The 12336-nt window shown below is 49.2% G+C and overlaps 1 protein-coding gene across 1 annotated transcript in view; it reads left to right on the forward strand.

The window, feature by feature from the left end:
* The first annotated feature begins 5927 nt into the window (after nucleotides 1-5927).
* LOC140483357 (ras-related protein ORAB-1) overlaps nucleotides 5928-12336 on the forward strand; it is a 28021-nt gene continuing 21612 nt past the window's right edge. The window contains exon 1 of the mRNA XM_072581556.1: nucleotides 5928-6179. Coding sequence (XP_072437657.1) covers nucleotides 6157-6179 — 23 coding nt within the window. The 5' untranslated portion in view covers nucleotides 5928-6156. The remainder of the gene's footprint in view (nucleotides 6180-12336) is intronic.

Below are 12336 nucleotides of genomic sequence, written 5' to 3' on the forward strand. Positions count from 1 at the left end.
ATCCTGGTGGCTAGTTTTCTGTTTGTTTGTCTAATGCAGTGTTTGTTACAGTCCTTGCAAGTTCAGCGTTCTTCTACAGTTCAGAGCAGAGAAAATACAATTAAGTGTATTCAAAAAGAATGGGTACCCAATGAACACAGTCCGCCGATTTCTGAGGAACAAACCGAAACAAGCAGACAAAACACATCCCGAAACTCTAGCCACTCTCCCCTACATCAAAGACATCTCTGTAATGATTGCCAGACTACTCAGACCCCTTGGCATCATGGTAGCCCACAAACTCACCAACACACTAAAACAGCAGCTAATGAACTTGAAAGACCCTATACAGACAACAAGCAAAACTCATGTCATTTACAAGATACCATACAAGGACTGTAACAAACACTACATTAGACAAACAGGCAGAAAACTAGCTACCAGGATACATGAACATCAAATAGCCACAAAACAACATGACCCACTCTCACTCGTATCCTTATGTACAGATGAGGAAGGACATCACTTCAACTGGGACAACACATCCATCCTAGGACAAGCTAAACAGAGACACGCAGAAGAATTCCTAGAAGCATGGCATTCAACCAGAACTCTATCAATAAACACATCGATTTGGACCCCATTTACCACACCCTGAGAAAAAGAACAGGAAATGACATCACCAACCGTAGGAAACTCAAACATATAAATAGAAAGTGGGCAACACCACTCGTGCTTTATTTGGCTCACTGATGACGAGTATGGTGTCGAAACGTCTGCAAATGAACCTGACAGATGTCAGAGGTAGTTTCTTTACTCAGAGAGTAGTAAGGGTATGGAATGCTTTGCCTGCAACGGTAGTAGATTCGCCAACTTTAAGTGCATTTAAGTCGTCATTGGACAGGCAAATGGATGTACATGAAATAGTGTAGGTGGGATGGGCTTCAGATTAGTATGACAGGGTGGTGCAACAGCGAGGGCCTAAGGGCCTGTACTGCGCTGTTATGTTCTATGTTTTATTCATATACCCATCCAGATGCCTTTTAAGTATTGCAATTGTAGTAGCCTCCACCACTTCCTCTGGCAGCACATTCCACACATGCACTACCCTCTGCATGAAAAATTTGCCCTTAGGTCTCTTTTATATCTTTCCCCTTTCACCCTAAATCTATGCCCTCTAGTTTGAGACTTCCCCCATCCCACGGAAAAGACTTTGTCTATTTACCCTATCCATGCCCTTCATGATTTTGTAAACCTCTTTAAGGTCACTCCCTCAGCCTCCGACACTCCAGGGAAAATAACCCTAGCCTATTCAACCTCTCCCTATACCACAAATTCTCCTACCCTGTCAACATCCTTGTAAATTGGCTTTAAATATCTGACATACAGGAGATAACTTAAAATGTAGGTGATCTGTTCCACTTATTCGCAACAATAACGCTGGAGATGAAGAGGGTCCTGGGATAATGATCTAACGTAGTCATTATTTGGTGCCATTGAGCATTGCATTGAGATAACTTTGACCCAAACAACTGATCCTAACAGTTGTATCTAATGAATGTCATCAATATGTGGGAAGGCAAATTTCTTTCAATTCATTCACAGGATGTGGGTGTTATGGCCAGGCCGGCATTTATTACCCAATCCTAATTGAGAAGGTGGTGGTGGTGAGCCAACTTCTTGAATTGCTTCAGGCTGTGTTTTACAAGAGGATATTACAGCATTTTGATCCAGTGATGCTGAAGGAACTGCAAATATACTTCCAAGTGAGGCTAATATGCAGCAGAGAGAGAAGCTTACAGCCAATACTCTCAACATTTTTCGGCACTCAGACCTGCAAGGTCCATACATGGCAGCAGCTTCTGAAACTGGGAGTTGATGTGTACGCACAGAACCCGAGAGCAGTTTGCATACATTTCTTGCAGCTGTTGGTGTTCACATGCGCTTGGTATATCGATTATCCAAACAGTCATAATAATATTGCAATCACAGAAACCGAGAGCTTCAGAAAGTGGGAAAACACATTGTCATCTGATGTGTGTTGCAAGACATATAATTTTGAAATATTCAAGACTTGATCTTGCTAGCAGAATGACACAACACAGGTGGCCATTCAGTGTATTTCACTGGGCTCTGAAATAATCATCCAAGCAGCTTTACTCCCTACACACTCTTCACATATAACTTTGTCTTTCTTTAATTATGCTTTTCTGGAATGTGAGCATCAGGACTGAGGCAAGCTTTTGTTGCCCTTGACCTGAGTGTCTCATGAGAGCCATTTCAGAAGGCAATTAAGAATCAACCACTTTGCTGTGGGTCCAGAGTCACGTCAGCAAGATGAGGTAAAGACAGCAGATTTCCTTCCCTAAAGGACATGAGTGAAACAGGTGGGTTTTTACAACAATCAATGATAGTTTCATGGTCACAATTACTGAGACTTGATTATTGATTCCAGATTCCAGGAAAGATCTGAATGGATTGAAGTGTATGCAGAAGTTGTTTTCGGGAAGGGTTCCAGGAATAAGAAACTTCAGTGATCAAGACAGAGTGGAGAAGGTGGAAGACTTCAGTTACAAAGAAGAAGGCTCAGAGGAGTTTTCAAAATTATGAGAAATCTGGACAAAGTGGATAGAAACTGCCCAACTCTTAAAATAGTTGTGCGTTTAGTTAATGACAGTAATGTGTAAAAGAAACAAAGCCTGTGTTAGGGTTTGGAATGCACTTGCAATAGATTGGAAGCAGCTTTAGTCAAGGCCTGCTCAGGAAGATATTAGATGATTGTCTCTGGTGAAATAATGGGCAGGGTTTCCAATGATGAGTAAGGGCTTTTGGACCCTAGAACAACCTTACAATGATGTTATGGAAAAAGTCCCCACTGAGCATAAACAGCATGTTGTGAGAAGAGTGAGTTAGATGTATGAGAGAAACAAAAACAGAAATAGCTGGAAAAATTCAGCAGGTCTGGCAGCATCTGTGGAGAGAAGTCAGAGTTAACATTTTGAGTCCAGTGACCTCCTACGGAATAAGTATGTGAAAGAAGCACCATAGAAGCATCTCTTTCTGTCTTAGTGATTAGTGCCTGACGTCTTATTATTGTGCATAATAACATTTAGGATTAATGTGCAAATAAACAGAACTCTAAAGAAACCTAAGCATTAAGACAGTTTTTGACCTTGCCTTCTCCTCAAACATTCTGCTTTTGAACCTAAACTCTTGATGGGAGTTTGAAATCATGCAATAAAGGAGCAGGGGAAAAGCATAATAACAAAAAGTCATAATGCTGATTTGGCGAGCTAGTGCAGAGCAGTTATGCAGAATAGCTTTTTATCCGTCACTGTAATCGTTCTGTGATATTAATTGATTTCCTTCTTCCCCAGCTGCCATTGTTGTGTTTAGTACCACATCCTAAGGCCATGAGTCCAGATTACCAATCCAGGGACAATACCACCAATCCATCACATTCCCCTAGCCAAAGTCCACTTTTTAAAAATCATTCATTGACATCAGCATTGCTGGCTGTCCCTAGTTGCCATCGAGAAAGTGATGGTGAGCTGACTACTTGAACCATTGCAGTCGACATGTTGATCCACAATGCCCTTCGGGAGAGAAATCCAAAATTCTAGTGACACTGAAGGAATGGTAATGTACTTCCAAGTCAGGATGGTGAGTGGCTTGGAGGGAAATTTGCAGGAGGTGATGATCCCTATGTATCTACTACCCTTGTCCTTCCAGATAGAAGTGGTTGTCAGTTGGAAGGTGCTAGGCGAAAGTGGGTACTACAGATGCTGGAGATTAGATTCAAGATTAGAGTGGTGCTGGAAAAGCACAGCAGTTCAGGCAGCATCCGAAGAGAAGGAAAATCGACATTTCAGGCCAAGGTGGTAGGGTGTGGGCGCAAGTTTTGCGATGCCTGTGGTGGCAGGGGAAGGTGCTGGGTGGGGAGGGTGGGCTGGTAGGGGGCGTGGACCTGACCAGGTAGTCGGGGAGGGAACTGTTGAAAGGTGCTGTGTAAGGATGTCTGGTGAATTTCTGCAGTGCATCTTGTAGATAGTACATCCTAATGTTACTGACTGTTGATGGTGGAGGGATTGGATGATTGTGGATGTGGTGCCAATCAAGCAAGCTACTTTGTCCTGGATGGTGTCAAGTTTCTTGAGTTTTGTTGGAGCTGTACCCATTCAGGCAACTGGGCAATATTCCATCACACTCCTGACTTGTGCCTTGTCGATGGTGGGCAGTCAGGAGGTGAGTTACTCTCCAAAGTATTCCTAAGGCTCTGATGCTCTTGTAGTCATCAAGTTTATGTAAAATTGGGTTTCTGGTCAATGGTAACCCAAAGGATGTTGATAGTGGGGATTTAGTGATGGCAACATCATTGAACGTTAAGGTGTGGTTTATTCCAGTTTAGAAAATTTGCCCATCTATTGGGAGATAGTGGTCTTGTCATAGAGTCATAGAGATGTACAGCATGGAAACAGACCCTTCGGTCCAACCCGCCCATGCCGAACAGATATCCCAACCCAATCTAGTCCCATCTGCCAGCACCCGGCCCATATCCCTCCAAACCCTTCCTATTCATATACCAATCCAAATGCCTCTTAAATGTTGCAATTGTACCAGCCTCCACCACATCCTCTGGCAGTTCATTCCATACACGTACCACCCTCTGCGTGAAAAAGTTGCCCCTTAGGTCTCTTTTATATCTTTCCCTTCTCACCCTAAACCTATTCCCTCTAGTTCTGGACTCCCCGACCCCAGGAAAAAGACTTTGCCTATTTGTTCTATCCACGCCCTTCGTAATTTTGTAAACCTCTGTAAGGTCACCCCTCAGCCTCCGACGCTCCAGGGAAAACAGCCCCAGCCTATTCAGCCTCTCCCTATAGCTCAAATCGTCCAACCCTAGCAAGATCCTTGAAATCTAATAATCCATAGACACAGACCAATGCGCTGCAGACATGGGCTCAAATTCCCCTCATGTCACATATTGAAAGATGAATCATTTAAAATATGGTAAAATACCCAGCCTTATGGTGAGCACGTAACCATCGCTGATTGTTGTAAAAACCCAAAACAAAGAAATTGCTGAAGAAACAGACCCTTCGATCCAACCTGTCCATACCGACCACATATCCCAACCCAATCTAGTCCACCTGCCAGCACCTTATGACTCTATGACTCTATAAACCCAGCAGGTCTGACTGCATCTGTGGAGAGAACAACAGAGTTAACGTCCGAGTCTGGTACGACTTCTTCAGAACTGAAAGGTGTTTTTTAATCTTCTGTATTTGTTTCTAGCATCCACCGTCTTAAGCCTCTATTTGAGCTGCATCAAAACGATCTAGGGAACAAAATCTGTATGACCCTTACCCAGTCAGGGCCTCCAGATGAATTCAGACCCAAAGCTATGTGAGTGATTCTTAACTGCCCTGTGACATAGCCCACGAAAGCCATTCTGTCTAAGTGGTGATTATGGTTTATGAAGGGGGATAAAATGTTGTGCCAGCCAGTGACACCCACATTCCAATGGATGAATTAATAAAAAATGAAAGTATTGTTATGCAAAACAGTTCTAGAATGTTTTCTGTGCTGTACTTCTTCAGTTCCCAATAGCCCCATTCTCTCTCTCACACACACACAGACTGACAGAATACCATTGTGCACCCTCCCATTGCCCCCACTCTGTCTCCTTCCCTGCCCTTCCTGGTCAGCTCAGGCTGCCACGTGTTCACCGATGACGCAAGCCGGTTGTCGGGTGGAGAACCGCGGGCATGCGCGTGGGCGAGGCGGTGGGGGAGGCTGCTGCGCACGCGCGGAGCCGCTCCGGGGGGTGAGCGCGACGCCTTGTGGGGATTGGAGTCCGTGGTCGGGCGGTTCCGAGCGGGCCGGCGCCCGCTGACGTCACGCGCCTACAGCTCCCAGCAGGCGGCGGGATCGGCGGCCGGGCTTGTTATTTCCTGGTCGGAGCTGTCCGCCATTTTGGGCAGTGAGTGAGGACCGATCCGGAGGGAGAAGAGGGCCGCTCCCCTCCGTCACCACAGCAAGGAGATACCGCCTGGGGAAGGAGGGAAAGGAAAGGCTCATCAAAACTGGGAGCCGACAGGAGGAGAATTAGAGACAGAGTAATAGAGAGAGAGAGAGAGATAAAGCAGTTGTAGCCGAGCGGGGTGCCACAGTGAGATGTCAACCATGAATCCCGAGTAGTAAGTGTTGTCGCTTCTCTCTGTCTCGGTGAACGGGCACCGTCTCCCCGGGGCCTAGCGGCTGCAGTGCAGCCGAGCCGCCTTCCGCTCCAGCTCCGACAGGAAGGCCCACCCCCCTCCTCCTCCCCCCTCCTCCTCCCCCCGGCGGGCGGTGAGAGTCACCGGGGGGAGGGAGCGCCTCAACACCGGAGCTCGGCCTCAGGGAGACCCCCCCCCCACCACCGGAGGATAGGGCGGGGGCAGGGTGACACTGAGCAGTCTCCGCCTCTTCCCTTCAGCTCCCCGCATAGATCCTCCCACTTACACCCCCCCCCCCCCATCTCCCCCAAACCCCCCCCATCTCCCCCCAAACCCCCCCCATCTCCCCCCAAACCCCCCCACCCCCATCTCCCCCAAAACCCCCCACCCCCATCTCCCCCAAAACCCCACCCCCATCTCCCCCAAACCCCCCCCATCTCCCCCAAACCCCCCCACCCCCATCTCCCCCAAAACCCCCCACCCCCATCTCCCCCAAAACCCCACCCCCACCTCCCCCAAACCCCCCCCATCTCCCCCAAACCCCCCCCATCTCCCCCAAACCCCCCCATCTCCCCCAAACCCCCCCATCTCCCCCAAACCCCCCCATCTCCCCCAAACCCCCCCCCATCTCCCCCAAACCCCCCCATCTCCCCCAAACCCCCCCATCTCCCCCAAACCCCCCCCCATCTCCCCCAAACCCCCCCCATCTCCCCCAAACCCCCCCCCATCTCCCCCAAACCCCCCCCATCTCCCCCAAACCCCCCCCCAATCTCCCCCAAACCCCCCCCCCATCTCCCCCAAACCCCCCCCCATCTCCCCCAAACCCCCCCCCATCTCCCCCAAACCCCCCCCCATCTCCCCCAAACCCCCCCCCATCTCCCCCAAACCCCCCCCCATCTCCCCCAAACCCCCCCCCATCTCCCCCAAACCCCCCCCATCTCCCCCAAACCCCCCCCATCTCCCCCCCCCACCCCCATCTCCCCCCCCACCCCCATCTCCCCCCCCACCCCCATCTCCCCCCCCACCCCCATCTCCCCCCCCACCCCCATCTCCCCCCCCACCCCCATCTCCCCCCCCCACCCCCATCTCCCCCCCCACCCCCATCTCCCCCCCCACCCCCATCTCCCCCCCCACCCCCATCTCCCCCCCCACCCCCATCTCCCCCCCCACCCCCATCTTCCCCCCCCACCCCCATCTTCCCCCCCCACCCCCATCTTCCCCCCCCACCCCCATCTTCCCCCCCCACCCCCATCTTCCCCCCCCACCCCCATCTTCCCCCCCACCCCCATCTTCCCCCCCACCCCCATCTTCCCCCCCCCACCCCCATCTTCCCCCCTAAACCCCACCCCGCTCCCCCAAACCACCCCCACCCCCATCTCCCCCAACCCCCCCCACCTTCCCCCACCCCCAACCCCCCCACCCCCATCTCCCCCAACCCCCATCTCCCCCAACCCCCCCACCCCCATCTCCCCCCAACCCCACCCCCATCTTCCCCCACCCCCGTCTCCCCCCCATCTCCCCCAACCCCCCCACCCCCATCTCCCCCAACCCCCCCACCCCCATCTCCCCCAACCCCCCCACCCCCATCTCCCCCAAACCCCCCCATCTCCCCAACCCCCCTCCCTCCACCCCCAAACCCCCCACTTCTCCCAACCCCCCCACCCCCACTTCCCCCCCACTTCTCCCTCCCCCCCTCCCGTTTCCTCCCCCCCCTCCCGTTTCCTCCCCCCCCTCCCGTTTCCTCCCCCCCCTCCCGTTTCCTCCCCCCCCTCCCGTTTCCTCCCCCCCCCTCCCGTTTCCTCCCCCCCCTCCCGTTTCCTCCCCCCCCTCCCGTTTCCTCCCCCCCCCTCCCGTTTCCTCCCCCCCCCCTCCCGTTTCCTCCCCCCCCCTCCCGTTTCCTCCCCCCCCCTCCCGTTTCCTCCCCCCCTCCCGTTTCCTCCCCCCCCCCTCCCGTTTCCTCCCCCCCCCCCTCCCGTTTCCTCCCCCCCCCCTCCCGTTTCCTCCCCCCCCCTCCCGTTTCCTCCCCCCCCTCCCGTTTCCTCCCCCCCCTCCCGTTTCCTCCCCCCCCTCCCGTTTCCTCCCCCCCCCTCCCGTTTCCTCCCCCCCCTCCCGTTTCCTCCCCCCCTCCCGTTTCCTCCCCCCCTCCCGTTTCCTCCCCCCCTCCCGTTTCCTCCCCCCCTCCCGTTTCCTCCCCCCCTCCCGTTTCCTCCCCCCCTCCCGTTTCCTCCCCCCCCTCCCGTTTCCTCCCCCCCCTCCCGTTTCCTCCCCCCCCTCCCGTTTCCTCCCCCCCCTCCCGTTTCCTCCCCCCCCTCCCGTTTCCTCCCCCCCCCTCCCGTTTCCTCCCCCCCCCTCCCGTTTCCTCCCCCCCCTCCCGTTTCCTCCCCCCCCTCCCGTTTCCTCCCCCCCCTCCCGTTTCCTCCCCCCCCTCCCGTTTCCTCCCCCCCCTCCCGTTTCCTCCCCCCCCCTCCCGTTTCCTCCCCCCCCTCCCGTTTCCTCCCCCCCCTCCCGTTTCCTCCCCCCCCTCCCGTTTCCTCCCCCCCCTCCCGTTTCCTCCCCCCCCCCCTCCCGTTTCCTCCCCCCCCCCTCCCGTTTCCTCCCCCCCCCCTCCCGTTTCCTCCCCCCCCCTCCCGTTTCCTCCCCCCCCCTCCCGTTTCCTCCCCCCCCCTCCCATCTCTCTCCTCCTCCCCCATCCCCATCCCCATCTCTCTCCACCCCCCCCCCTCCCCCGGTTCCCAGCTCCCTCTCACTGTATTCCCATTTTCCCTTCATTCCCTGCTTCTCTCCTCTTTTCTAATGATCTCTCCCCCACCACACTCTGTCTTTCTTATCCAAAAACCAGCCTCCACCCGTCCCCTCTCCACCATTACCCACCTTTTTTTTGAGTCTAAGGGCTATTGGCTGAAGCTGTTCCATTTGAATTGTTATAGACCAGCCGTGGTCTATTTGAATGGCAGTGCAAACTAACTGATGGTATCCTGTTACCCTCTCCCTTGTACCAGCATTGTGAATTGCCTTGCCCTGTTCCTGTCAGGCCGCCTCATGCTATGCTGAATGGCCTCTTCTCCCCCCACCCCCGTCCAACTCTGAAGTGGAGAATCTGCTATTCCCACAGTCCTGTTAGCTGTTTTGTCCTGTTTCAATTCTTTTCAGGCCTGATTTTGCATGGTATTTTATTCCTCAATCCTGGACACTCCTAGATGTTGATCTTTATGGTTAATAGAATATCTTTTGGAAGAACTGTGCTGTTGGTAAAGGGTTTTTGGCATACTTTCCTGACCTATTCTAATGTGATCCACCCGTGGACCTTGCGAACTAATGAACACTCAGCATAAGCGCTCTGGAATGTCACTTCTCTTTGTGCAGCTGAAGAGTCATGTTGTTAATGCTTTATAATAGTTTAATAATTCAAAACTAGTGAACATACAAAATGTCAATCAATTTGAATGTAATAATTTTGTTGGCCATAGGGTCACTATATACAAATTGCAAGCCAGTGACAAATGAGAGAGACTGGTTCATCCCAGGCTTTGTTTTCGATTGGCCTGAAATCGCAGTGCTTCATGTCTGGTCTTGCATATAATGACTCCTGCACAGAGGATGACAGATCAGCTCCTTGAAAGGAACCAGTTAGGAAACAATTTCTAAGTTGTTTAAGCACTTTTAAGCAGTCTACGTATAACTTGAGCTAAGGCCTTTCAGTTGGTATGCTTCAGTTCATTGTGAAAGAATGACAGCCTAAGTGTTGAGGTTTGCAAATATCCTATATTTATGTAATAACATTTCAATGTAAATTACACAAAACACAATGCTTCAGCTAACAACAATCGGTCAAGATGTATTTGGATTTGAGGCTGGTTTCATCTGTGGTACTTGTGACAACTCAGCAACCATCAGTGCATGCAGTGAGCTGTTTAGTCTAGATGATATGTAAATTCTGTTGTGGGGGCTTCAAGCTCTAACCTTGTGTAGTAATATTTCGATTGAAGTGTTGCCAGCTGAACGAAGCACACGTTTGTGCTATTAAACCTTTTGATGGTTTTGCTGCAACCTTTTTGCATCACTATGCCAATCTCCACTCTGTCTCAGTGCATCTGCTGCGTAAACCCTTGTCCATTTTTGTTTCCAGACTCAATAATTTCTGTACTTTCCTGGCTGACCTCTTGATTTTCGTGTTTCAATCCTGAACAATCCTGAACTATCTATTGACTGATCTGCAGCAAGTCCCACTCATCCATTATTATCTCATTAACTTTTCCAGATGCATAAATGCTTTGCTTAAAATTCTCATCCTTGTGTTCATAACCTTATCTGTAACCAATCCTAACCCTCGGAACGCTTCATTCCTCCAACCTTGACCTTGAGTATCCCCACCCCCACAAAGTCATGATATTTGCACTTGAGACTTTGGAATTCTATTGCAAACCCACTTCTGTTTTTCTGTCTTTAACATAGTCCTCAAAATCTTTGTCTATGACCAAGCATTTAATCATCCATTCTCACATTCCTTCTTTCAGCTCAGTGTCAGTATTGTCTGATTGCTCCCCTATATGTCACCTCAGAATATCTTGCTTCATGGCAGGTGCTATATACATGCATGCTGCCAGGATCTGAATTTGAGATCGTTCCTTGCATTTGTGTATACTTATGATTACAAATTGTATATTGCTAATCTAACTGATGAAATAATGCGGTTATAATATAAGTTAGTGCAATATTTATTGAAGTAATAACATTTAAATAACCGATGCTCCAATGAATATAGCGAAACACAAGATGGGCACGTTCACATAACTGGTAGTGTTTTACTTTCATGTACTATCATTTTTTTAAAAAAAGTAAGCAGTTGTAGGATTTACATGTTGAAGCAATTACTTTTTAAAACTAATCCATTTTGAACAGTAACTGAAATATTTATTTCAAAATACTGTACTATATTTTGTAAATGAACAAAAGTTTATATTGATCTGAAAATGAGTATTTGACAAAATTGCTATTTCACTTAAGAGGTTAGTACATACAGTTATGCCACTTGCAACTGTATCGCATTTGCACAAGACCTACTTGCCACACAACACTTTGTGACATCGTGGATTATATTTAAAAACCTCAAAGTACACTCCCAAGTCACCTGAGAGAATCCAAACTGATTTGGCATATGTTGAGCTAATGCTTGAGGAGCATTGGCTAATATTGTCATGTGGATCTGTGATGTAATATGAGACTCCTGCACAGTGGCTGGATATCTTTGACAGTATTGGAAAAGATTTATTTGTGTTTGTTTACTGAATACAGCCAGTCTGAAGTTAGTCATTATTTTTTGTCCTGATGATCGGGGTAATTTGTTCCATGTTGGTATTATACACTATATTTCAGTTAGTTCATTTTAGAATATTTGGGGTATTTTATATTCTGGAGTGGCTTGGCTGAGGGTTCAAATGAGGATTGCAAATGGTGTTGTGACTTAGTTTCAGGATTTGTAGATAAGGTTGACAGTTATTGAATGTACATGTCTGTCATTTTAAACAATGTCAAGTTATTTGCTTGACCACAAACCTGAGAGTTGAGGGTACAACATATTTCAAGTCTAAGTAGATGACACAATTGAATCATAGGTTTTGCAGAGCTAGTGAAGTTGGTAAAGCAGTTGAGCAATGCAGAATTAAAAGTAGAATGTACAACCAAAATGAGTGTACACAGGGTTCAATTATATCATTTATAAATCCTAGAATGTGAGCTTTGTTTTGTCTTTGTTTTTGGATATGATTTCTAGAGGATGAAGTATGCAGAAAGTTGGTTTGAACAGCTATTTGTGATCTGTTGTGAACAGAAGACAAGGGCATTCGCAAATTTCTATTTCACTCAAGACTGTATTTTTTGAGGTGAATGAATAGTTGATATCAAGTCAGTGTTTGCTGAAAGTCTAGTTTTGAGTTTTCCACCCCTTTCTCCACCTTTTTCTTTCCTGCCAACTCAGTCTATGTATCAAATTGTTCTTTAAATTAGTATGTTTCTGAATTGTGAAAGCAAAACTATAATAAATGCAGGTAAATATTACACGTCTAATCTGGCTCTTTCTCTATGAAGCAAGGTCCAAATTTGCTCCAGTTAACTCCATCCACATCATTGTGGGATATGATGC

This window comes from Chiloscyllium punctatum, chromosome 11, assembly GCF_047496795.1.
Source record: "Chiloscyllium punctatum isolate Juve2018m chromosome 11, sChiPun1.3, whole genome shotgun sequence".
Taxonomy (NCBI): domain Eukaryota; kingdom Metazoa; phylum Chordata; class Chondrichthyes; order Orectolobiformes; family Hemiscylliidae; genus Chiloscyllium; species Chiloscyllium punctatum.